The sequence below is a fragment of the Pseudoliparis swirei genome, chromosome 12, assembly GCF_029220125.1.
Source record: "Pseudoliparis swirei isolate HS2019 ecotype Mariana Trench chromosome 12, NWPU_hadal_v1, whole genome shotgun sequence".
Lineage (NCBI taxonomy): Eukaryota > Metazoa > Chordata > Actinopteri > Perciformes > Liparidae > Pseudoliparis > Pseudoliparis swirei.
The window spans coordinates 17,765,542-17,793,011 of NC_079399.1; the positions used below are offsets into that span (position 1 = coordinate 17,765,542).

Here is a 27,470-nt window from a genome sequence, read left to right on the forward strand (position 1 = left end):
CTGTTGAAGGAGAAGGAAGAGGATGAGACACGCTGCGATAGGTCACCAGGGCCTCATGCCGCCGCTGCCCCTGCTCTGCGCCTGGATGAAACCCTCACAGAGCAGGATAGGCGGCGGCCAATCACAGACCCCGGCTTATTGGCATGACTCTTTCAGGAAGCCAGCCAAAACATCCTTTCATAAACAGGCCGAGCAAACATCCACACGCCCTCCCCTGTCCTCCTCAAATCGCTCTCGCTTGACCCTCACCCAGCCAGCGCGCCTCTCTCTTACATCGGCCTTTCGCCTCCGCAATTCATGCAAATGTACCCCCCAGCGAATTCCTGCATGTCATGCATGCTAATGAGGACACGGCATGGCATGACAAAGGAGCGCTGAGGGGAAAACACTCACTCTCCGAGGCGAGGGAGCGGTCGGCGCTTTAACATCAGATCTGCTGAGTAACCTGACATCAAACCTCCGTGTTCACAGGCGACACAAAGAGGAGGCCCGAGTCGCGGCTCGGACTGGGAGACGTTGTGACGCCATGGTGGGTGAAGCTGTCGCGGAGCAGGAGACAGACAGGAAATGTGCCGGGACAAAAGACAGAAATTATACAAAAAAATACAAGGTAAACTGTAAAAAAACAACAACTGTGAGGTGTAATCTGATGTTACAAGCTACCCGCAGTACATGGAGTGTCTTTTTTACGCAAACCAAGTCTCCAGAAAAAATGATGGCTGTGAACATTTTTAAAAACAAACACGGGATACGTTGAATAATGTCGTTTCTGAATCAAAAGTATGCGGAGCAATTTTTCGTTTCGCGCTGGCAGAAATGCACAAAGCCATGTGGTTAAAGCTGTAAAACAAAATAAAATAAATAAATACCAAAATATTGTGACAATATGACATGAACCGTATATAAAATTACTCAGAATTCTCTGAACCTGATCCAAATGCACTCGAAAAAGTCTAAATACATTACATGCAGCCTGTAAACACTGTCATTGCATTATTGCAGATCTGTCAGCGCTCACACATCGAGATGCAGTCTATTCTTTTATTGTCCTGCTGTTAAATGAACGAAGCATCGGCGTTACCAGTGCAAACAGGGACTTGGCACTGGTAAATACATTTTCGCAGTGATGTTGAGAGATTTGGAAACGTGAGGAAAGCGTCACCCTCGGTAACAGCAGAAGCTCAGACGGTCCTGGTGCTGAGCTGCGGGTGAGTCGACCTCCCCCTCACACTGGATTAAATCAGATAGTCTAGGTCCTAATCCTCTCCCAGTGCAGTTTACTGCACAGGCCAGACACCGGAGAGGACATGACCTCACCTCGACCCGTTTTAAGACACCAGTGGTTGAATTTACCCAAGCACAATAACACGAGCCGGGCTACTCTCTGCTCCAGTGTGCAGCATTTGCTTCGTCCACCTTGTGTGTGTGGTGGGTTTGTCAGGCCCAGGCCGATGGAAGTCTGTGTGTTCCTTCCAACAAGGGCGGATGCTAGCTGCTCTTTGTGTTTAACATCCAAACGCCCAGATTTTTGGCGGTTAAACACGGCGGTCACACCGCAGGCTGTCGTCCCGGCGGGCCGGCTTGCTCAAGGTGCTCCCGGACCCAGCGGCCTCAAACAAAGACCCGGCGCCTTCTCAGTCGGCTTAGATGTGTCGTTGCGTTGGCAGAGAAAGAGAGACCCCCCGCTGGACCGAGGGGGTTGGGTATCGCTCCTCTTGCCACCGCCTCCGCTTCATCTTCCGCCACCCAACCCCCTCGATTCCCGTCTTTAAGGAAGGCAGAGCTCTGTGCCTGCTTCCCGGCTCTCACCATCTGTCTACTAGGATGTATTTCTGAGATAGTGTCCCGGCCAGTCTGTGCAAGGCCCCCTCAGATAAGCCGGCATTGGGCAGTTCGAGACACGATCAACTGCTTGACTTGAGGTGGTTGGATGTCACTCATCAACCCTAATAAACCACCACAGAGCGTTCCATTTGCCGGTGTCTGGTCTTTGTTAAGCCCGTTCTCTATTCCTGTGCAGAGCTCACGCGCAGAGGAGACTGTAGTCTAATACGTCCTCATACCCAAACAACAAATTAGGCTTTTGGGCAGTGGCGTCCATATGAGAGGGCTTTCTGACCTGCCACCTCCATGGCTCTGGTTATCTGTAGGTGGCTAGATCTACTGGGATCAGGTTGTGACAATGGTCATTTAAAAAAGAAACCAATGCAACCAGTACTTCTCTGACGAGGCCAGTCTCAATTTGTCTCTTGTCTCTAACACTTTGGCCCAAACCGATGTTTCTCAACAACCACTGGCTAGATTACCTTTGATCCATAATAATATTACCTGGTCTACGGGTAGATTACCATGGTCTCCAGTGGATGGCTTTGCTGTGAAAACTCCATTGTGATCATTCTGGGACCTTTGCTCGAGTGATGTCACCACTGTCACGTTTCTAAACGAGTAATGTTGCAACCCAGGCGGCAAGCTCTGGTTCCAGTGTCTTAAACCGGCATTCTTTCTAATGGCCAGCAGGGGGCGGTTCCTCTGTTTGCAAAAAAAAGTTCCATTGTACAAAAGTCTTTGAAAATATATGACCCCCTTTCTCTCTTGATTCATTATCTCAATTTCTAGTTTCAAATCTTCAAATCCAGCATCATTCAGAAAATGATGGTGCCATTTCGATTAAAATAGAAGATAAAGCAGGATATGCTTTAGGGCTGTGACCACGGCATCGTCCACATGTTCATGTAAGTCAACTGTAAAAAAAATAGTTTTTTTAATGAACACTCTCATATTTGAGTACATTCATGCAGTCCAATGGATCATTTCATATCCTTCCCTAAACCTTACCCACCTCTCTGTTAACCACATCTTTGTCTTGGAAATCTGCCCTGGTTTGTAATCCTTGCAGCAGTCTGCTGGATGAATAAACCCAGCTGTGTTTGCCAAACACCTCCAACTACCCCCCCCCCCCCATAACCCCCCCATAACCCAGACCACTATCCCCTACTTTTAAGTAATCCGTTAAAAAAACAATCTCTTTCGTATTCCATCCAACATTTTGGAATTGTGTGGTGTAAAGCACACAAGCAGTACTTTAGACTTTTAGCTCAAATGAATCACTGCAAACCCTTTGCGACACACTGCAGGTGGACACACCAAACTCGGATTGGTGTGTGTGTGTGTTTTCTTTTCCAGATGAAAAATGTACAGTGATCCCTGGCTCATGACGAAGGAAAGAACTGACAAACAGGAGGTGGTTTGAGGTCTGTGAACCGGCGCTCTGCTGAATCACAGTGCCGCTTTCTTCCGATTTTTTTTCCTTTCCCCCCAGAATAAAACTCACGAGAGAGCTAAAACGGTGGCGCTGATTATATGCCACATTCTGGAGACTTCCACTGTCCCCACAGCGGTCTGGAATCAATAATTTACAGCCAGTCAGACACACAACCAAACTAGATGTTAGACGTGCAAAAGGAAGTGGCAGTAGCGAGTCCTTGGAATGAACATAATTATATGCTTATGTAATCACTACATTACATTCGGTTTCTGCTACAATTTACGAGAGCGTCATCAGATTGTCAGCATCGGCCTCTGGTCCGGGCGAACAAAGGCAGCATGCTGCGCTAATAACGAGCTGACAGGCAGCAGTCTGCTGTGATCATGGCAGTGAGGGTTGAGTCACAGCTTTAATCACACTTCATCTATATAGAGGTCATCTGTGTTTGTCACAGCGATGGTTGCTCCTCTCCAGTGGAGGGCTCTCTTTAAAAAAAATAATAATCTTCTCCTTGCCTCACATTTGTGGCACGCTGATTCTGATGAATCCCCCTTTGTTCTGACGCTCACAAGAAACATGATGTGGAGAAACACTGTGTGTGTGTGTGTGTGTGTCTGTGTGTGTGTGTGTGAAGCCTCCGTCGCCCAAGATGGACACCGTGGCTCTTCTGTTCCTTCCTCCCTGGCCCGGTTGACAGCAGCGCCGAGATAAAGCGGGATTGTTTTGTTCCCATGAAGTGATGGCCAACAAAGCCCCTTGAACGGGAAAGCCCACAATCACATTAGATATAGATGATGTCACTCGCAAGCGCTCGGCCCCGGCTATTCCAGAGGGCGGTGGGGACCACGAGAGAGGAGTGATGAAGCTTGTGGGGGAGGTGGTCTTTTGTTTCCCATTTCATCTGCACCAACCTCCCCCTTTCTCCCCCAGTGGGGAGCTGAGGTCTCTCTTTTTTTATTTTTCTTCTTCTTTTTTCGTACACATCGGTGGGCAGTCGTTGATGTAGCTACTGAAGGAATACTATTCTCCGTGAACCGAGCCACAGCTCAGGGCTGCTTCTCTGAGCCGACCCGGCCCTCACCCGTCATCATCGTCAGAGGGTGACAGGCACCTTGAGACGGGCCTCGTCAACGGAGTGACAGTCCTCCGTGACGCGAGGCGGTCAGATAGAGTTGTGCCATCTGCCGAGCAGGGCAGAACAATGCTTTTGGAAAGGAAATGTCATCTTAAATAGATGAATACAGTACAAAAAAATAAAAAAAGAGCTATTGGTAAAGTTACTTTTGTTTCTCAGCCATCTTCTTATTTTTTGGACGTGAGTTTTCTCATGAGTTGCCACTTTGTACTTCTACTTCACGACATTGGCTCCATTTATTTCACAGCTGTACTACTATGGTTACGCGTCACTTTACATCCCAAATATAAAAGATATATACAACATACAGTTATTAAAATGAGCTCAGTTCACCCGCAGCTACACCATTGAAATGCTCCTTACTGCTTTATTTATTTATAGTTTTGTTACTATGGTATTGTTTTTGTTTCTTTATTTGCATATGTGTTTATTTTTTTGTTTTTTTCTTCTCTTTATACAAAGAATCTGAAAAATTTAAATATGTGTGAGATTCTGAACACTAATAAAATATAAATAAAATTAAAAAAAGAAATGCTCCATACATATGAATGAATCAGTAATAATGTATTACATATATACTTTATCATACAACGTTAACATTTGACAATTTGCCCTATGAGTACTTTTCCGATTTTTCTTTCTTATTGTACGTATGCATCTAATGAGGGAGCTTCACTTGTTACCGATGCTGAAACATTTCAAATGAACAATTAACAATCAATTAATAATGCTAAGGAGATCCCCTCAGGGAGTGTGAAATTACCCTATTCACTATTCCCGACACTGAAAACGATTACATGAGTCATAGGTAGGGCTGGATGTTGTCTTTAAAAAGGTTAAATCTCGCGCTGTTGCTGTTGCTCGCGCTGTTAGCTGCTCGGCACCGTCTCAGACATCTCCATGACCAGAGACAGCCGTATGGGCCAATCACAATCCACATTAAATCGGTCTAAAGCTTGCGGTGATTGGCAACAAGCAAAACCATACAAATAGTAATTTATTTCTAGATCTGCCCACAAATAGGATCAAATGCAGGTTTCGTTAATCCGAGAAGTTTTGATACTATAATGTGTTAATTTCGGTCGAAACCTTATTGAGTACCGGGAAGGTGAATAAGATAATGAAAATATCTGTCTCCGCAGTGCATGATCCCATCAGCTGGGGGGTTGCTGTCCATTGTGAGAGAGTCAAGCAGATGTATTCATTATATGTCGTTTTGACCCTTTAGATACAATGATGAAGACAAACACATGAAATGTTGTCAAATTGAACAGGGATGAACAAAGGGAAGACAGCGAAGTTAAAAGATCAAATGGAGCAACTCTCCGGCACATTAAAAGATATTACACACACACAGACACACACACCTGAAACACACACCTGAAACACACAGCCGCTCATGCATTATTCATGCGATACAGTGAGTGAATGAAGAGAGATGCAGCTTTGAGCATCCTGGAGCCGTTTCCCTGCAGTCCCTTCTTTGAGTTAAGGAGTGAAAAAAAAAAAAAAAAAAAGGCCCCATATGCTCATTTCACATCAGACGACAATGTGACGCCGACTCCTTTTTCAAATAGCGCAGCGACAAAGTCGTTTGACAGGCGTTACTTTATTAACGCGCCGGCCCCTTCGAGAAGCCACAACTCCGAGAGGCACATGCGGGACGTGCCCCACTTTTCACAGCGCACACATGTATGTGCGCCCGTGTGACATCAATACGTCAGCGGGGGCGCTTTCATCATGTATGCCGTGGAAGAGCTCTGAAAGGGGTGGGGGGGGGGATTGGTTGAAAGCGACAGTGTGAGAGCCGAGGTGAGCAAGAGGGAGGAGTGTTGCTAAACCTGATGAGCGCCGAGCCCCGAGGTGGCGTTAATCTCGCCACGAAAACGCAACCTTCTGCCACCGGCAGCTGACAGGTGCTAATTGGTAATCGCAGCCTCATCGGCTCAATAATGCACCTTCTCACACCTTTTTACTGTGTCTTTATACTCCAGCGCATCAAATTAAAACACCGTTTTATTTGCTATCCTCTGCAAATAAAAAAGAGGTTCAAAAATAACTCAAAAGACATTCAACATGTCAAGTGAAATGAAGCAGATGGAGTTCAAGGTGCTCAAATACGACAAGAGTTGGCGACTAGAAGCTAACAGCGCTAACGATGCTAACAGCGCTAACGGTGCTAACATTACAAACAACCTGAGAGGCGGGGGACTGAATCTATACTTTACACAGTAAATAGTTGTTTCCTGGTATTTTTAAACTCTGAATGTTGAATTAAGCACCTTTTAAGGTGAGGGTTTTTCGCATAGTGTGTGGTACCAGCCGGAAACCAACAGTCTCAAATGGATTTATAGTAAAAAATTGAAATGTTTCTAAATCAAAGTGGACAAATAAAGCCAAAAAGGCCCTTGACCAAACAAGAGTTCACCATGGGAGATGATTAGTTAACAAAAAAAGACTTTATTAGGATGGCACTAATGGCACAAGATATTAATATTCAACCCCTTCTCACTGCCAACTTATCAAATATTGACACTTGGTCAGTGCCCCTCGGCGTCGGATACTGACGCACCGAGGCCGAGGTGAATGATTGGGTCATATGAACACAGAACTTTCACCTATCGGAGACCAAGTCAACGTAAACAAAAACAACCCGCGTACGGTTATTCAACTTAAGTAATTAACTGTCGTCAGTGAAGTAACAAACATATTTTAACCCAAAGCACACGTCTTTTTACAAAGTACTTTTGCTGCTTAAGTAAACGGAAAAAAGTCAAAAGCCGTTTGAAGCGTGAGGCCACTATACTAATAACAAGTCAGTTACTAGTGCAATAAGTTTGCCAATGTTAGCTGGAGTGTTGCCAAAAAAGTTGAATGTTGAAAGAGAAAAGGAATGAAAACATTGCTTTGCTTTTACAGAAAGCTATCAAAAGATAGCAACACCCACATATTACGACACAACATTCAGTTATTAATGATAGAAACATCCGGAACAGTCCCAATTTAATAATGCTCACTATCAGTAATTTTTTGTGACAATAGAAATGATAAATATTGCTGTCACTCAATTTGATTTCCCTGTGGAATGCTTATGATGTGGAAAGACATCAAAACTTGCAAATGAGGGACCTGTCGGTTCATAAGATTTCATGTCAGCTTGGTTCTTCTGTAAAAAACAAGCGTGAATATGAAGCGGACCAGAACTAAGAGGCAAGAACGTATCTTAATTTTCACCTCGTTTTGGACCCACCAAAAAACGGAACTGCAACTGTGAAAGCACCTGAAGGGATCTGAAAAGTTATGCCGACAACATAAATGGGAAAAATTCCAGAGGACAGGACAGCTGTCGTGTTGTTTGACAAAGAGCGTCCGTTGAGCGTCCGTTGAGCGTCCGTTGGGCTTTACCAGACAGCTGTTCACGTTCAGCCAAATTACTAAATAAAAATATATACAACTCACAAGGATGTGTCATTCTCCCTCGGATCCCTTTGTTGAACTTTATGCCAACAAACCAACCAGCCAATTTTGAGAATTCCCGTGATAAATATACGGGTTGCACAATAACGGAGTCAGGCATTGGGTCCGAACTACTCCGAAACAACCACATGCATGATACCCCTTACGTGCATCGTCAAATGGACACATTATATAAGTCTTCATCGTTTCAATTACTTTATCTGTGAGGTTGTCGACTGGCTGTCCGCCTGGTGTGACCTGTCAGTGAGTCCGCTAAGTGTTTGAAAAAGACCAAGCCAAGTCCCTCGTGTCTCGCTTGCCACCTGCTGTGTGAAGTGGGTTAGCCCTGACCTCGCAACACCTCAGGCCTTTAAAGTGGATGAGATGCTCTACCTTTTTTAGTCTATTTTTTTATATTCGATACTTCTTTTAACTGTTTAATTTGTTAGTCTGAAAAAAAAAATGCAATCCTTGTGTATCTAGATCTGTATCCAGGCTTTGTTCATGGCCAATAAGCACCCATTACGAATAATGACAGCGGATTGAAGCGGCGTCATTAGTGCTTATCACAACCGCTGGAATCCTCCGGAAGGGCCAACCTGCACCTGCTTTGTTCTGAAAGTTGAAGAGAATTTAAACCGATCAACTTTAGGTTGAGGCGGTTCGGTTGTTTGGGTTGAAACAAGTACGTAAGTTAAATTAGGTACAATAAATTGACTTGACTTTGGCTTCCCGCACGAGACACAAACAGCGGCCTGTGTTCATCGTCCCCGACCACCACCCAAATCCAATTTTGCTCTTTGCACCGCGTCACCTGACCTCACAACAACAACTACGGCCACTACAGGAATCTGTCGTACTCATTGAATGTGTTGTAACTCTGTAATGATTCCTTCTGGTCACATGACGTCTCTTGCTTCTGTCCATCCTGGAGAGGGATCCTCCTTTGTTGCTCTCCTGGCGGTTTCTTCCCTTTTTTTCCCTGTGAAATCTTTTTTTCTATTTTTTGCGAGTTTTTCCTGATCCGATGTGAGGTCCTGGGACAGAGATGTCGTATGTGTACAGATTGTAAAGCCCACTTCGGCAAATTCTTAATTTGTGATCATGGGCAAAAATTGCATTCTGAGCTTTTATTTGTTAGTTTTTTTCTTAAGGTGAAGGTGGGATAGAGGGCCTAAGTCCAGTGGTCACACATCACTGTGGGTGGCGATGCTGGGGGAAGTGTGCAGAGAGCCGGGCTCGTATCGCTTATTGCTTTTCGTCCCGGTGTCAGTGGGGGAGTTTCAGGGCTGCATTGTCTTAAAGTCATTAGCTCATCCAACCCCTGCAAGAGAAAAGCTGTCAGGGGACGTACCTCTTCCGGAAGGCTAACGGCCAAGCCATTCTCCGCCTGGCCCACCAGCGCCTGGAGGAAGTACTCGCTGCAGGCCGCCAGCACGGACCGGTGCCCGCGGAACTCCTTGCCCTCCACCAGGACAGTCACATCGCACAGGATATCCTGCTTCCGCTGGTCGTTGAGGCAGAGGAGGATATTGGTACAATGCACTGTCGACTCATACACATACATGGGGGCTTCAGGCTTCTCATCCACGGACATTCCGCTCACGCCCTGGAGATAGAAGCACAACAGAGGAGAGGGGAAAGGGGAAAGGGGGGGGGGGAGAAGGTCAGTTTACAGCCGATCCCAACGAGCGCATACCGCGAGGGCTGCTGTGATTCAACATTCAACACATGCAAGCCGGACTAACTGACGCTCTACGCTTCACACGCTCACCGACTCTTTAACATTTAAAAAAAGCGGGCAGAACCCGCACGGGACACCGACACACGAACCAGTCTGACCTTAAATGTGGAGTCCACAAGCTGCACATTCAAAATGAATGCGCAAATGAGGGTAATCACATCAGCAAAAAAATCACACACATTATTTTTGAAAAAGCAATTGTGTTTAAATCAAAGGAGGCGGAGTCCCGCTTAAAAAGCACGATTTTCTTTCTTTTTTATTGAGATCCACATGTGTTTGTAATATAAGGAGGGCTCAGTGTAAAGGTATGCAGCATAGACACACTCAGCTGGAGAGGAATGGGAACAATCAGCACCAGAGCCCAGACATCAGTCAAAGAAATTCTGCGTAACATGCATGTGGCACTTTTCATAACTTTATCAGGTCTATAACCAGCTTTATGGCCCTGGGCCGAAAATTAATTCAATGCTGCTGCGTCTCGGTTAGTTTGGAGGTCATTTCAATTTCACACACATGTGTTGAAGAACACGCTCAAATGGAAATTCAAGAGGAAAACTTCAACATTGTGGTATAATATATATATTTATACATATATATATATATATATACAGTATATATATATATATACAGTATATATTTATACACACACACCGACATCCAATGTATAACCACAATACGTTAACACTAGGACTGCCACGACGGTCTGACTAACTGGTGTTTTTTGCATTTTAAATAAAAACTTTCCCTCATTGCGTGTTGTTGATGTCGTCCGAAGCCGAGAAGTTACTAAAGTAAAACGCACAAGATCTCGGAGCATCTACTCCTCTGACCGCCAATGCAGACATTTAGACAGGAGTCACTATATTATGCATTCCTACCACATACGGTCATTGTTTACTCTGATGTCATTCCTTTGGCCGATTCTTCTTCTCACGTCTCAGAGATATTAAGTGTGTTGTATACATTCATACTTTGACCCGCAGCCAACATCATTGTAGGCGACGAGTTATACGTTAGTGGATGTGTGATGTAAATCAAGATGTGCAGCAGCAGTAAATAAATCAATGCGTGTGTGAAAAATACCAATTTTGCACATTAAAAAAGTGGCAGATCCTGCTTTACGGTTATATTCTCCTTCACCTCTGCTACATGTGGGCAGTTTGAGACTTTCTGTCATCTGCAGATGATGTCATCCTTTTAACACGTTGATCGGGACCCTCTTGGGTTTTTTGGTGAGAATTTACACTCAAGGACCCTCAACGAGAGTAGACTATGTGCTATTCCATCTCATCATATTTCTTTTGCGCAAATTAATGCTTTGACATGGGGTGACTTTGTCTTTTTGTCCGAGTTTCACTCAACGCTCCAAATTAGATTTCCTCGGATATATTTTTCTCTTTTCTTTTCATTTGACCTGCCAGCCACCAGACAAATGTAGAGGTCTAGAACATGTCATTAGACACAGCAAATGTCCTCATTCACGGACTTCTTCTAATTAAATGTACCCTTGCGATGATATGAGAGAAAATGATATGAAGTGTAACAGCATTCGATTGAAAATACATCACATATATATATTCCTTTGGGTTCGCAATGACCAAATAAGCAAGATAAGCAAAGAAAGCTCTCATTGATTCACGTTGATGTTTGAGAAATGCTCAGCAAAGAGTTACTGAAAAAGAGAAAGCAGAGCGACATCCCTTAATAGAGGCGCACACATTAAGCTGGTCCTCTGAGAATATGGTTTCTGATTCTCATTTTTCCCACTGAAGCCAATTAATTCAGACAACTGACCCGACGCTGAGCGCCGCACCTCGCTGCTACTCATCCATCAGACTGTCAGAGCAGTCACTAACTGCACTCCCGTGCATACATACAGAAACATTTTTGGAACAGACAGAGTTGTATAGAATATGTGTTTGAAGCACGTATTTAACATTTGTCAGCAATACAAAAAAAAGATCAACGGTAAAAGCTCTATTCGATAGATCACAGTGTTAAAGGAAGCACCACATCACCTGGCGATTGAGACCAAAGATAATGAAATCAGGGAACAATACTGATCCTGTAAAGCTGTGGGAGCTCAGCTCAGAGGGGGCCGATGCTACACGATGACTGGAGAGTGTGCGTTTGAGGGACAACACTTGGCGAAGGGTCTATACCCCAAACACCTTCATAGGGGTGCTGATCGAAATCATCGGCTGTGTGACTCTATGTTCTACTATTTATGTCGCACCGGTACACGTGTGCAGGGTCGCCCTCCACCGAGGATCGGCGGTTCGATCCCCTGCTGCGCTAGTCCATGTCGATGTGTCCTTGGGCAAGAAACTCAACCCCAAATTTGCTGCTGTACCTACGGTGTGTGAATGTTTTGCTGATGTGCAGGTGGAACCGTAGCCGCTCCCATCAGTTTATGAATGGGGGAATGATGTCACGTAGTGTTAAAACGCTTTGAGTGGTCAGAAGATTAGGAAAGCGCTCTACAAGAAGATAGTCCATTTACCATTTACAGCGTTGTGTAAGTGTTTGCTACTCTCATTGTTGTACATGATTGTAAATAAAATAAATGTAATACTAAACGTAGATAAAGGCGAGCCAGAGACATTTTCTTAGATCTAGAATACGAGGTGGTCGTAGAAGCATTTACTTAACTTTTTGATGAATATCAACAAACTACAGGGGGAAGTGTTTAAGCTGATGACGTAACTTGTCACCTTTTAAAACTCCAAATGTCACGACCATAGCCCAGGCATTGCAGGTGCAATATGCAAATGACTAAGTGACTGCATGACCTGTTTCTGACCTCAGCTTTGTGAAGAAACTGATTTTGAGCGACAGTTGAGAGCATTCCCAGAACGATAGGCATCTTCGACAAGACTAATTGCGAGCAGGTGCTTTTATCCAATCGGGTGCAAGAAGGGGTCAAGTTGGATGTGTCATCAACATTGGAGAACACCTTTCAGTCATCCGCTGTCTGCGGTGCAGCCGACAACAACTGACGTCTGACACAAGCCCGAAGGGGGAAGTGAGAATCGTGGGCTGGCTTTTGCACGGCTACACCGACCCACTGGCTACAACCAGGCCGTCTGCAGATACAGATGTTTACCCGGGACAGAGATGGAGCAATGATACGACTGGAGCGGTCCACTGCTACGGCAGACTAAGTCTGGTGTCGTGGGACAATGTCGGTCCAGACTTCTCCTGTGGTTCTGGCCGGTCCGACTGTTGTAGAGTTTGCTTATTTCCACCAAACATTTCTACGGTGGCTTTTTTATGATAAAGACCCGTCTTCCAAGAATAATGTTTCCAGATGCGGTTGCGAGGTTCAGAGCAATGCAAACATGCTATTTCCACCCTGGAATGCCCGGCGGCTGCACTCGGACATTGGATGGGTTTGTTGCAGCGGGAGGAAAGTGCACGGGTGACACAAACACATGCGTACGGTGCAAAGATATTCATACACACGCACTCATCCGGACGGACACATACACAGACAGACGCGCCACAAAGTAGCAGGTTGTGGCAGGATTTGGATTAGAAGTGCTGATGGATGCAAAAGATGGTTTTTCGTGTTTTTTTCCCCGACTTCCTGGCCAGTTGTCTGACTGCAGCTCTTTCTGACCCACCGCCGCCGCCAACCTTCTCGGTGAGCTGCTGGCATTCCTGTGCAGATCAAACGCGCAGCGTGACGGTGATGAGAATCCTCCAGCGGCGGCCGCAGCTGACTTCAGGAGTTTACTGCTGATCTGAGGGAGGCTGATGAAGACTCACGTTGCTGGGCAACCCGTCAGCTCGGCATTACGTATTACAGCAATTGTGTTTGTGGAGTTATGGTGTGCCGCATGTGTGCAGATAGTCCGACTGAGAGGGAGCTGAAGGTAGCCTCCGATTTAAAAATGTTTTCATTACGGCCAAAGTTACACTCGTCTTTTCAATGCAACAAGTACAGGGATGGAAAGCTGTTATGGTTAGCCTAGCTTAGCATGAAGCCTGGACGCAGAGTGAAGCCGCCTAGCTAGCCTGGCTCTGTCCAAAGTAAAGAAATATACCGACCAACACCTCTAAGGCTCACGGATTAACACATTGTACTTCATTTGTTTAATCTGTACGTCTGTTAATCTGTAAAAATTATAAATATGTGATTCTAGGGGAAGTTACATGCTGAGTCATTATGCTAAATTAGGCTAGCTGATGCCAGCGCCAACATCAAGAGAACCACCGATTGATATTAGACTTCTCACATTGCTCTCTGGAACAAAGCACGTAAGTATATTTTCTAAAATGTTGACCTTTAAGAAAAACTAATTTACTATGCATTCTGGGTAAATTGAACATTCTCGTCATATAACAACAATGGCAAACTGAGCAGGTTTGGTTGAAGCCAAAGATGCTGTTCTCAAACTACTCAAAGATATTAATTTCAGAAATTGAACAGCATATCATCCGATTGAGAAGCTGGAATGAGCCAATGTTTCACATTTTTAGTTGATAAATCACTTCCATCCTCTGAGTTGTTCTCAATTATTGTCATATTGATAGACATGCAAGGATGGTTTTGGAAATTTTAAATATTGCTTCAGACTAACTTTCACATTATTTTGTCTGCAACACACACCACAAACTGTGAGCCGTGTTTAATCTGCAGATCACAGGTGTCACTTATTGTAACCATGGAAACACAGCTGAGATACCCTAGTGGTAAGATTCTCCCCCCTCTCCCACACCCCCTAGATTTGTTTTAATTGCTATGCATCAATACATTAGAGGAGCTGAATTAGGACTACAAAGGGGAAACACATTCACACAGCCAATCAGGTGAGCTGAACAGGACAACAGCAGGATGTTTGAGTCAGCTTTGGCCCGACTGTCATCTCACACTTTCTTAGTTTGGGGACTTTAAGTGGGATGGTAATGTCTCACTGTGTGTCATAAAGTACTCTGTGATGTGTGTCCTCTCTCTCTCTCCCTGCAGAATAATATGCAGGCTGTGTGGAAGGAAGAGGTCATGTCGGAACAAAATGTTTAAAGGAACGAGGGCGGACAGTAACAAGACTTCAGGGGCTGAAAAAAACCTATAATTTAACATTTTGAGAAGCTCTGAGACTCTTCTGCACCTGCACCTATATACAGCAAGACGACGGGCCAAACTGGCATTGCAAGTTTCCACATCAATGCTTCAGGGAGTCAAGCAAATAGATATTAGGCACCGCTGCAAGAATTAGGCTTTACATATATATACAGTGCATATATCTAAATACACTATATATATACATAGTTGATCTACAGTTTAACTGTGATGTGGGCAAAAGCTCAAGAGACAGTGAATCAATGGACCTTGAGTAGAAGTAGTTTTCTCAATGATGTGGGTCTTTTGTCAATACTTTCTATCAGTCACGATGATTGTACTCATCACAAGTCATTGTTGAGATCCAGGAATCTTTTTAAACATAAAAAAAGAAGGCAACTATGGCGAGTCTGGTTGGTCAAAGACAAAGCAAGATGTTGGACTATAGACCATGTGGGATGTCAACACTGTTAATCTTTTCTCTCTCTTTCCAAGTAGGTTTGATTTGATCTACAAAGTACTTGTTTCTTGCCTCTTTGGAATTTCTTAGAAATGGTTTTCCAAGCGAAGCGGTAGTCAAGACAAAAACGCAGACTGTTTTATTACTAGGGGCTATACTTTATTATAAAGTAGAAGCTGCTGCATTTCTGAGAAACTCTGTTGCGTGAATGATCAGAATGCATTTTTTAAAAGTTATGCTGGCAAGCGGACGCATATTCTTTTCCCTCGATATAAAAACATATTGGGAGTGTTTTCTATCATCTCCGGACAGATGAAGTGCCTCAGACAGCGGGACAATGAATCAGCACGGAGCACAATGAGGCCCACAGGCCCACATTCACAAACACCAGCTGCAAGTGATGAGTTCTTTGGAAATAACTGAAATCCCAGACAAGAGCTCTGATGCACAGCTTACTGCGGGACAATCATTTTAACATCTCTTGAGTTATTGGGATGATGTTGTCAAGCGGAACGTCTACTCAGCCTGATCGTGACAAAACACAAACGCTCCCTGTGGCTGCTTGTAACAAACAACGTTAGTCTCAACCGCCACTGCTACAGCCTAATAACATTATCCAATGAGCCAGTACAGTTAGAGGCAGACTCATGTGAACACTGTGTCACTGTGTGCAATTAAGGGGGAAGGACTCCTGCCAGGTGGCTGTAAATACACTGAGGATAAACATGGTTTTAATTGGAATTATCAAATTAGACCACGGCAACGATTGCCCTCGGAGCAGTGAAAGGTAGCAAATGCCAACAGGGTTGGAGATGATGATGACGGGCAGGTAAATGGCAGCAGTAATAGTTTATTACCATGTAAAGTTCAAATAAAAATCAGTTACAGGTCCGCTTTTACGACGGTGTTTGCAAGCTAAACAAATGCCGGCAGAAACCTTTTGCCGCCAAAAAAAATGAATAATGTAATGTGCTGTTTTTGAATGGAACATGCTGATGATATTTTTGGAGGCGTTTCATTTCCTGAAGTGAAACTATCTGCTTGCCAAAACCCAGTAGGCCACTTTATTCATTCACAATAATGCGCGGAAAAACACTGCGCAGTATAACACAGTGTCATGTAAACATTATCTATTGATAAGGAGGAATAAACACATGTGATTTTCCACCTTAACACAGGTAACTTTCCACCATGGTTTCCAGCACTTGAGGTGTCCCAAGCCTCTGCAATAATGTCTTATTTAACACAACCAAATTTGCTCAGAATAGGTCGAGCTCCGTAAACACTACATTTCCCACAATGCATTCATCCTTTCTTTAACCCAGCTTGCCTGGTAAATGCTAATGTCTTTCAAACTCCAGGCTACCTGTTTGTACTGCAGGCCGTCTGGCTAATGTTGAACATTGACTTGCTGTAAAATGACTTTCAAACACTACATTTCAAATAGTTTTGGTTTCCATGGTTGGAACAATATTTCAGTTTATCTTTGTGCATGTCTCGGCATACAGTGCATCATGTTGCCTCTAATGTTCATCAAGAGCCTCGGTGGTGCCTGTAATCATACCCAGAACGGTGCTTTGCTGCAAGACGAACTGCAGAGATCATCAGAAACGTGTCGATGCGTCATTACAACATTAATAGAGATACCATCCACAGGGATTGATAAGACTGGGTTTGGTCTATCTGGGCCATAATAGAGAATCCTATTGAGGATAAAGGTCCTCACTTTTATTAAATGTCTCCCTGGCTATTCTGATATTACCCCCCCCCCCCCTCCCTCTGTTTATTCTATTCCATTACTTCACACTCATTGTTTAAGACTCTGGTCTAGATGGTAAATATAATCCGAAGAAATTTAATTATCCAGGATTGTTTGTGTAAAAACGTTGCGACTTCAATCTTAAATTAAAGGTTTTCACTGTACACATATTCTTTATCACCGTTACGTTGTAATTTAGGATTATGTGGTTGTCTTCGGATTGATGCAACTCTTTGACCTTTGTCACTCATGACACCGTTGCGAAACCCATTGAATACCAATGAATGCGCACAGTCATCAAGACTTAAACAAAGCTGTTGTTGTTAGTTGAATAACATTTTCTTATTACTCAATGTGGATTTCATCAGCAACAGTTAGTATTGCAGACAAAAAGGCTGCTGTTCAGGACCTATCGCCATGCTTCTCAGTGCGAGGAAGCAAACGATTACAAAGGAAATAACAGTGTTAAATCAAAAATCTGAAATTTAAAAAAAGAGAACAAATCATGTGAGCATTTCTCCGTGTGTTTTGGCGAACTTCAACCTTCAACAAGTTTCTTCACACCTCGAAGTGAGAGCGATTGGAAAGGAACATACAATCTTGGTGTTTTGCAAATCAGACAAGCAAAAAAAAAACACCATCCCTGAAGTGATCTCCTCCGTTGAAGATTGTGAGACTCGATTGAAGGCGAGCACTTTTTTTGGTTGGGCTTTCCACTCCGGCCACAGAAAGTTCACTAGCATTCATGGCAGAGACTCCTCCTCTTCCTCCTCACTGCTGATAGGGTAAACATCCCTTCAGAAGGTCACTGGGTTACTGATATTGATCCTGAGATAACATATGCAAGACAGACACATCTGAGACACACTGCTGATGCTCAGCAGATTACATCCTGAGGAATGTGTTCAGAATAATGAGAGTTTTTCAATTATTTTAAAACTGCAATTAAACCCAAAACAAACGCCCCCTCGATCAACCCCATCTCCAAAGAAATGACGTTCCCAAACAACTAGACTTGCATTCTCAATGACGTTTTAACCCTTGTGTTGCCTTAGGGTCATTTTGACCCGAATCAATATTACACCCTCCCCCCGCTTTAGGATTAATTTGACCCCATTCAATGTTTAATGTCGGTGTTCTTTCGGTAGTCAACAAACAAACATGAAGTGCCTCACACTTAAACTTGGAAAACAATATTAATTCTAATAATTTTCTGGAGGTTTTAATTGCTGGCGTCAAATTGAACCCAAAGGGTAAAATATGTTAGTAAATATAAAGGTAACAGGAGGGTGAAACATTGAATCGGGTCAAAATGACCCAAAGGCGGGGGGAGGGTGTAATATTGATTCGGGTCAAAATGACCCTAAGGCAACACAGCATGTATGAATGACTACCGACCGGCCTCCCTCACGGGTGGTGGTCAAATGCTTTGAGGCTGATAAGGACTACATCTCGCCCTCTTCCTTCCTCCATGGACCATGCTGTTTTAGTGTAGCCAAACATCAAGACCATGATGATGCTCTGCTGTCTGCACACCACACTCTACTCCACACTCATCTGGGGGGATGGCTAGGGGAGGGGAGTGTGAGACTGCTGTTCATCAGCCTCCAGTTCCAACACCATAGTCCCCCAGACTGGCCGGCAAGCAAGCTGATTGAGCCCCTGTGTGGACTTCTGGACTTCCTGGCTGCTGGTGGTCAGGGTGGTCAGGCGCCAGGTGGTCAGTGGACACTCCCTAAACTCCCTGAACACAGGATCCCCCCCCCAGGGCCCTCCCTCCCCCCTACTGTACTCCCTGTACACATGACTGTGGTGCCAGGTTTCTCAGGTAACATCATCATCAAGTTTGCGGATGACAGTGTGGGTGGCCTGATCCTGGAACAACACAGAGAAGCGGCTACCTGGGAGAAGTTGCTGATCTGTCACTCTGGTGCCAGGATCATCAATGTCATCAAACTCATCATCACCAAACTTACTTTGGGACTTATGGGAGTGGGGACAACAGAGGGCAACCACCACTGGGGGAATGGGGACCACTGTGGGGAGGGTGAGACTGTATAATACCTCAGAGTCCACATCACGAGTCCACATCATGGGCAAACAACACAGACACACAGTGAAGGCACACTCTGGTGAAGGCAGGCAGGGCAGCTGAGAAATTTAAAATTTCCCAGAATCCTTCAGTCCTTCTACTCTGGAGCTGTGAGAGGGCGCCCTGACAGAGATCACAGCCTGGTTTGGCAACCTGGTTTGTTAGGAAGGCTGGGGAGGGCAGGGTGGTAGGCTCGTAGTGCAGTGGGGAACTGCTCCTGAGCGCACTCCCACCCTGCAGGACTTGCACAGGAACCAGACCCCAGTGCAGGCAGAACCATCCCACCCAGAGGTGATCAACCCACTGTTTCACATGCTGCAGCTTTCAGCTGCTGCGGTGCGGTCTGGCGTGCGAACAGCTGCAAGAACCAGGAGTTTCTTTCTGAGTTTCTTTTCCCAGGCCAGACCATCAGGGAACCCGACCTCTGCCAACCCCCCACACCCCACACACACCCACACACACACACACACACACACCACACACACACACACACACACACACAAATATTGTGTTGTTTTATTGTAAATAGTGTGTACTTTGCATTCCTCACATTCCTGCTGAGCATCTTTACTTCATTGCACTGCACACATGTGTGTAGTGTACAATAAAACATCTTGAATCTTGAACAAGGGTTAAGTGACGATCGCAGTTGTAAAGATTTGAAACAAGACAAAACCAATTTGTTTTTGTAAAATATCATGACGTGGCTTAAAATAAGACCTCCACCCTACACCGATTCCACAGACCAGATTAGAAACATAATAAATGTTAACCTGATTAATGTCACTGTGCCTGTCACTCTCAGTGTTTTGATTCTAAATGTTTTTGATTCAGACTTTCAGCTCTCTAAAATCCAAATGCGTGTTGCATTTGCTGGACTTACAGCTGCTAAGAGAATGATTGCAACCCGTTGGAAACCACCTCATGACTTGTCTGTTCGAACATGGATGCTTTCCTTTTTGGATGTTGTATATATGGAGATCTCTACAGCTCGCATAAATGGAGCATCAGAAAAGACTTTGGACACTTGGGGCAACATTGCTGACTCTTTGAAAAATATGCTATAGATGTGTGCTATCGCCCCTTACTTCTAATTGAACATGTCCTTGGTCCCTATCAATGTTATTTGTCTGTCTGTCTGTCTCTTGTGTTGTGTGTATATTTATGTCCCCCCCCCCCTCTTTCCTCTCTGCTTTATGGTTCTGAGAGACTCCTTTGGTCTCAGCATATTGTTGTAATTTGAAAGGGCACCATGTGTTGGTGTTCCGCCATCCTGTGTGATTATGCTAAATAAAAACATTTGATCGCAAAAACAATAAATGTTAACCTAATTTAATATACCTTAATAAGGGAGAAAATACATTTCCCTCGAATCGTAGTCGAGAATGCGGCTACGTGGAATGGGAATGTGATTTTAAGGAGACCAGGGTGTCCTTGTGAAAGAACACAGGCGAAGAAATATGTTGCGTGAAAGCAAAACGATCCCTCACACTTGATGTCTGCAAGATGCGACAGGTAAAGTGTTCGAGAAAGTTCAAGTTCACCTTACATCGAGGACACAGTCATCTCAGGCTACTTCTGGATCTATACATGGATCAGGGGCTTCTCTTCTTCTGGAGAGAAATCAATACTGTGTCCCTGTGCTTCGATCCGGGGACTGAGCAAAGACACTACCGACTGAGCGAAGACACGACGGCATCGATTCCTGAACAAAGGACGAGGTATTCATGCAGAAGCTTCAGCTGAACTCGAGAGGTATTGTTCTCGTTTGACTTATATGCCCCTCCACGTGACGTCCATCGCAAAAAAAACCAGCTCTCAAGTGGTCCGGTGTGGTTACTCAAGTTTGGCTTATATACACCACCCCTCCCACCCCCACCCCTCCCCGGGTGCTCCCGCCGCTGACACGGCTAAATAGGGTCGGCGGCGACAGCCCGTCCGCACAAACCTGCGTCATTCTGCAATCTGCCAAATTACCACCAGAGATACTTCATCTCTTAGCGATGGAAAGGTCCCGGCAGTGACCTCGACCACGTGAATCAATATTCAAACCACTGTGGAGATTTACCTTTTTCAGAAAAAGCAATTCGCGAGGAGCACAAGCGGCACGGAAACCATCGAAGACAGCCGGATTAAGTACTAAGAAGCTCGTTATCGGAGTAGACCGACATCTGCACAAAAAATGTGTGGATGCTTAGTATGTCTTTGATATCTTTAATATGAGAGAAGAATACATTTAAAAAAGCTTGAGTGGAGCATTTTAGACCGTTTCAATCCCTGAAAGACAAGCAAAGTGCAGGATGCAGAAACAGGTGGTTAGCGCGCCAAACCAGGTGGTTTTTTTAACAACTTTTTCAAGACTCGTCTTCAAAACTTTCCATCATCGTGGCATCTGCATCTGTCACTCAAGAAGCTATTTATAGATGGACTCTGCTGACGAAGAATAAGACAAACACCAAGGAGACAAATCAATTTTCTTCCAGCAGATGCCATCAAGGTATTAGCTGCATGGCTAAAATGCTATGAAATCGGTTTCACCAAGGCTACTACCTGTGGCATGAAAGCAGACTTGACTAAGATCTCAAGGGTCACCTTTTCCATCTCTTCAAAGTCACAGAAACAGAAAAAACAATTGAACTGTCAGCTGCTAGCGTACGCTGGCATTACCTCAGAAAGGCATCGACCCAGATCCAGTCATCTTGTTATTCCAGTCTTTGCTCTGACAACTTTCTAATGTCTCTCGCCGTGTGTTACCGACAGCATCTGAGCCTATCGGTGTCTGTGGGTGGTGAGTATGACTGAGCAAGTGAGGTATGTGCGAGTGTGCGTTTGTGATAGTTGTGTATGTGCTTGTGTGATGGCATGCCAGAGTATTTTTGGGCCCTGCCTGCTCAAATGCACCGTGCATGAATCATGACTTCCCACATAGTAGGTCAGTGAGCGGGGTGAGTCATATTGCTGTCTTATATGGTAACGCGCTGCACATGTGATAGAAACACTGGGGTTATCTATAGCCTGGGCTCGCCGTCTCAAAAGTCTGAAGCAGAGTGTTGGTCGTCAGATGGTGTCAGGGCTCACCCGTCCTTGTTTAATCTCCTCTTTGACGACGAGGGTCTTTGACATATTGGGATTTTGATTTCAACATTTTGGTGTGAGTCCACTTTGGTTTTCATTTTGACCCGACGTCTGACATACGTTACTGACAGGTTCGAGGGTCAAAGGGCACTGGAATGCTTCTCGAAATCTCGCAACGGTTCTACATACAATATCGGGGAGCAGTAACATAGCAACACAGAACTATTTGCAATGTAAAGATAGAGGGGAGTAATGTCTACCGGAGCAGAGAATGCTCCTCAACCCTCAGCATGTCCTATATATATATGATGTGCGTATCCGCTCCATGATTCAAAACTACCCTGTGGGTCCACCCTTGACCCACGCCACAACCGTCCACTATTTTTTTTTACGACAATCGGACGAGCAGTTTCTCCAGAATGCTCCAAACACAGAAAACTGACGCCATGCCTTCCTTGGCGGAGATAAATATAGACTTTGAGAGATTCTACAAAAGAGTAGCAGATGCTTAACGCGTTTCCTGTTGATTTCTCCGCATTGACGCTGACGTGGTACACCTGATCGTCTGAGCCTCTTCCTGTGCGCGATTGGCTGAATCAACAAGGAAACACGCGTGGTGTTTCCAGACACCTCGGTCAGCAACTACAGAAATCCACCTCACGGAGGAAGTAAAAAGGGCCAGAAACCATCACTGCCAGGAGGGAAAGTGGCCTTTGAGGGATTCAGATGAGGATATGTGGCGTGTTTTTCCAGCAGCAGCCAGGGAAGGAGCAGATATTGTGCTCATTAGGCCGATGATTGGCAGGCCAAGAGGCTGCAAGCGTGAGTGTGCCCGAGACTGGATTATATCCTGCATTATTAATGGGGCCCGGGTGGAAATAAAAGGCGGATGGAGCAGAGAGCGGGGGGGGGCAGGGTTTGAGGTGTTCTTACTTATGGCGTTGACATTGAGCATTGAGAACTTCCCCCCACAGAATCTCTTCAGACCACAACACCATAACCTTTTTTTTTTATACTAACTACTGGAGTGTAGGTCAAAAGTTTTTATTAGATGTCTAACTAACTGATAGTGCTGTAGAAAAAATTTAATTCCTTTCTCTTCTGTATTTGGGATCCTCAATATAATCAATAATATAACAGAGGTCTAACTTTAGTCCGTCCCAGATTGATCATCTTGTTGATGTTGCTGTAGGCTCTCTCCTCTCTGAACTCGACCTCCCTCGATGAAGAAAGAAGAAGAAGAAGGAAGAGGAAGAGGAGGGTCTGGTATGTCCCAACCCTGAGACAAACAGAGAAGCAAAGCGAAACGAAAACAGGCAACGGCGTTCCAAGAATATCTCAGTTTGGCGGAGATAGTCTTAAAAGTCTTAAAACATATAAGAAGGCCCTCCGTAATGTAGAGCAGCCTATTAACATCAAATATAAAAAAATAAAAATAACTCTTCAGCACTGTAGCCAGGCTGACAGAGAGTCACAAGAGTCTATGGAGCCGAGCATTCCTATAAACCTTAATGACTTTATGAACTTCTTTAAAAGAAATTTAAAGAAAGATTTAACTATTATTAATCTAATAATCTAATACCCTTGCCCATATCAAGCCAATCTGCCTTCTGGAAGCTGTATGCCTGTATGCCTGGTGCCCCTGGTGTATATTTGGATATTTTCTCTCCGTCAACATTATTTTTTTTTTTTCTTATTTTCACTTCCTTTACCTGTCTCCTGTCTCTTGGACCCCATCCCGAATAGCGAGCGTTTTTTAATTGGCGGCTCTCTATTAGATATTATCAATGTGTCTCTGCTAACGTCTGCTAACACACCACGTACCACGGTGGCTGTTATTGGCTGGCTAAGAAGAACTCTCCCTGAATCCCCAGGTTATTGCCTACCCACAGACCGATCTAACCTCTCCTCTCAAGATCCTTGATCCTTGAAGTGTAAATCAAAAATCAGATCTACTACATTATACATCATAATAGTTTAAATTTCAATTTCATTTTAGAAAACAAACACCACAGCACGGCAAGAAATAGAAAAACAAATGACCAATTCGAGACGGCAGATGAGAACCTCTCTCTGTCCTGGTCTTGTTAGACCTAGGACTGCATTGCATATGACACCACATACATGACATTACACCTGACTGGAGCAGTCGAGGGCATTGGCATTTCGCACTAAATTTGGTTTAATTCATTTATCAAGATCGATCTTAGTTTTTGTTTTTTGTAAACTATGACGCTCGATAACCACCAACGTTAATCACGGAGTTCCACAAGGTTCTGACCAATTTTTATTTTATACATGCTACATGCTTCCTTTGGGCAATACACTATCATACCTTATATATAAAGTTTCATGACAATATTATCTATTTACAAATAAACTTTCATAAAAGGCAACTTCAAGCAACTGTAAATTATCTTAAAGACATAGAAGACATAAAATAATGGATGACCTTCAAGAAAACTGGTTAAACTCCAACAAAAGTAATCGTAATTGAGCACCTCAGAGATCAATTATCTGGTTATCTGCGGATGGTCATTAGACGGCATTGGGCCTGGCATCCAACACCACTGTAAAGAATCTGTATTGTTCATTGCTCTGGACTCCTCCTTAACTCCTCAAATCAAAAGTCAAGAAGGCTCGGGACTTAATTCTTTCTAAAACGTTCAAAATCAGGCTCTCAAACATCTTGTCTCAAAAGATCTGGCTTTCATTCAGCGTTATCTTGTTACTTGCAATGCTTATTATTACTGCAACTCCTTATTGATCGGTTCTCCGATTACTCTCAGGTTGATGCAGAATTGCCTAGCTCACTTTACTAAAACTAAGAAAGAAAATCCAGAAATCTGCACTACTTGCTGCTGCTCTGGCTCAGTAAAAAATCAAATCATCACTTTGCTTCTTCTTCTAATTCTTCTTTCCCAGTATTTGATCATATCACTTTTGCATCATCTTAAAATTGCTGTTGCCTCATTGCCCCACTAATGCGGGACTACTTGTCCACGGGACTACTTTAAGTTCTAGGAGCTCAAAGAGAGGGAACCAGGGAGCCTATGGTTTTATGCTCTCTTTCTTCCCACCAGTAACCAGAAGCAGTCCGGTCCTTGCGAACCTTTAGACCAAGAGCTTCAGAGTAGAGTTCCTCTTTGCAGACACAGTTAGTTATTAGCCTGAATCAGGTTTGCCTGCCCTGTTCCTCCCTTTATATGCTGCTATTAGCTTGCTGCTGGTTTGTCTTAGGATGCACTTTTCTGTCTTGCTATCTTTCTTTCATCGGATGAATTTTTGCTCTCTCATGCACTGTTACTAACTCTCTTCTTTCCCCTCCTTATTGACTATTGGGCATCATGGTCATCGGACCTATGGAGACGGCATAGATCCGATCTGCCTGATGGATCGCTCTGGCGGGTCATCCACCTCATGAGACCACATCTGTCCACTTGACCGCCCCTGTCCTCCCCTGACCGCCACCTGCCTGATGGATCGTGAGATAGACCCTTGGATATCACCTATGAACTATATACTACTCTGTAACTCTGTTCATCGTTCTTAATCCAAATTTGTCCCTATGTACACATTACATCTACACCTGTCTCATGCATCTGTCCATCCTCCTCCTCTGTTCTTCTCTCCTTTTCTTTCTCCTGTTTCCCCCTGAAGGTTTATTTTTTTCTTTGGAAGGGTGAGGTTTTAGTTTTGGGATGTGAGTGTTATGTGCAGATTGTAACTTGGGATAATTTGTAATTGACAAATTTAACTTTTGAAAAATGAATTTGAAAAATTGAATTGAAGCCTTTAATTCCAAACAATAAATTCAGCACATGCAAGGAAGTTAAGAAAATCAGCTTTCGACTGCGGAAAAAAAGCTCACGCTCAGAGGAGTCATGGTAAAAAGGCAAGTGGAAAGTCTCCCCACAAGAAAGAGTCGACACAGAGGCACCGCCCACGTCCAAACAAACCTTCCAACGCCACGTCTGTACGCATGCATGTGTGTGTGGGTGTGTGTTTGTGTGTACGTGTGTGTATGTGTGAGTGGGCTGCAGGGTACAACGGCGTTGATAAGGCAAGGACACATTGCTCTTGCAAGTTTTATTTAATTGTTATTGCTTTACATGAAAGAATATATGCAAGAGCTCTTGTTGCAGAAAGATGCAGAAATGTGCAAAACCCGCACAATGGTATAAAAATATCCAGCTGAGATCACAAGGGCTGCAAAGCCGGCCGCTGAGGAAGATGAAAGACAACATCCACCGATGTGACTGATCGAAATGAACCAAGAGACACGCAACGCCTGAGAGGCCCTTGGACGCCATGGCATATTCTCCCTCGTTTATTTCGCTGTTTTCTCATTCTGTTCATCTTCTAGCTGCCGTTAAAGATTACGCACAGACCGCAAGGCACCGCAAGTGGTTCCTTTCTTTTAGTCTCAAACAAGCCTCTTCAATAGTTCTTGTCAAACAAAAAAATCTAAGTGACTAAAAAAACTTATTTGGACATTGACTGAACGAGATGTTGTCCCGTACGGACGGTTGGTGGTCAGAACCCTCGGGTAGCCGAACATGTGGCTACCATCATGGAGACAAACAAAAACACTTGACTAGCTTTGAGGCCTCACAATCCCTTTGTTAGGATGAAGGAGAAAGATCGAGGTTTGGGTGACATGTTCTGTGTTTGTTTGTCCCATCCATCACACTGATCACAGGAGACACACAGACTGGGACACCTGAGGAAGTCCAACAGGACTCCGAGGTCAGGTCATCCTCATGGCTTCAGGAACAGTCGAGTGTATCGTATCGGACGGTCTGTATTTTGCACGACGCCGTACGCCGAAGAGAGGGATCCTCCCCAGACTGAAGAGAAGACTTTTGGTTGGCCGACTGAGGTAAACAGAACAGTCGGTTCACAGGGGAGAAAAAAAAATGTCACTCGGGACGGTGCGTGTCGAGGGATCTGCTGGACAGCCGTCGCCGTCAGTGTGAGGGGCAAAGGAAGAGGAAGAGGAGGAGGAGGGTGGTGGGGGGCGTAACTCACATTACCCAGCCAGGGAATGGCCATACCGGGTTAGATGACCCACTGGCAGTAGCAGCCACACTGAGGGAGCTAATTTAGGAAGTGATGTGAGGGTAAAAATATATGCGAACACACACACACACACACGGAGACTGGACTGTGACAGAGACAGGTGTATCTACACACACATATTGCAGCATCATGCTTTTAGGTAACAAGAGCTGTGACATTCTTATTCTCTCCCCGTGTGAAATACTCACTGCCCAAAACATGAAAAGAATCATGTTGTCGTGACGACAGTTATCAAGCAATCATCTAGTTTTTTTAGGCTAGTTATTTTAATCAACCCGATCAAAGAAACGTACATTCAGCTACAGTATCATTCAGTGTTTCCATGTCAATTTTAGGA

General features: G+C 44.4%; 1 protein-coding gene across 1 annotated transcript in view; it reads right to left on the bottom strand.

Moving 5' to 3' along the window:
* The window catches only part of bach2b (BTB and CNC homology 1, basic leucine zipper transcription factor 2b), a 93,357-nt gene that overhangs the window by 24,465 nt on the left and 41,422 nt on the right, over positions 1-27,470 (bottom strand). The window contains exon 2 of the mRNA XM_056427915.1: positions 9,211-9,465. Coding sequence (XP_056283890.1) covers positions 9,211-9,453 — 243 coding nt within the window. The 5' untranslated portion in view covers positions 9,454-9,465. The remainder of the gene's footprint in view (positions 1-9,210; positions 9,466-27,470) is intronic.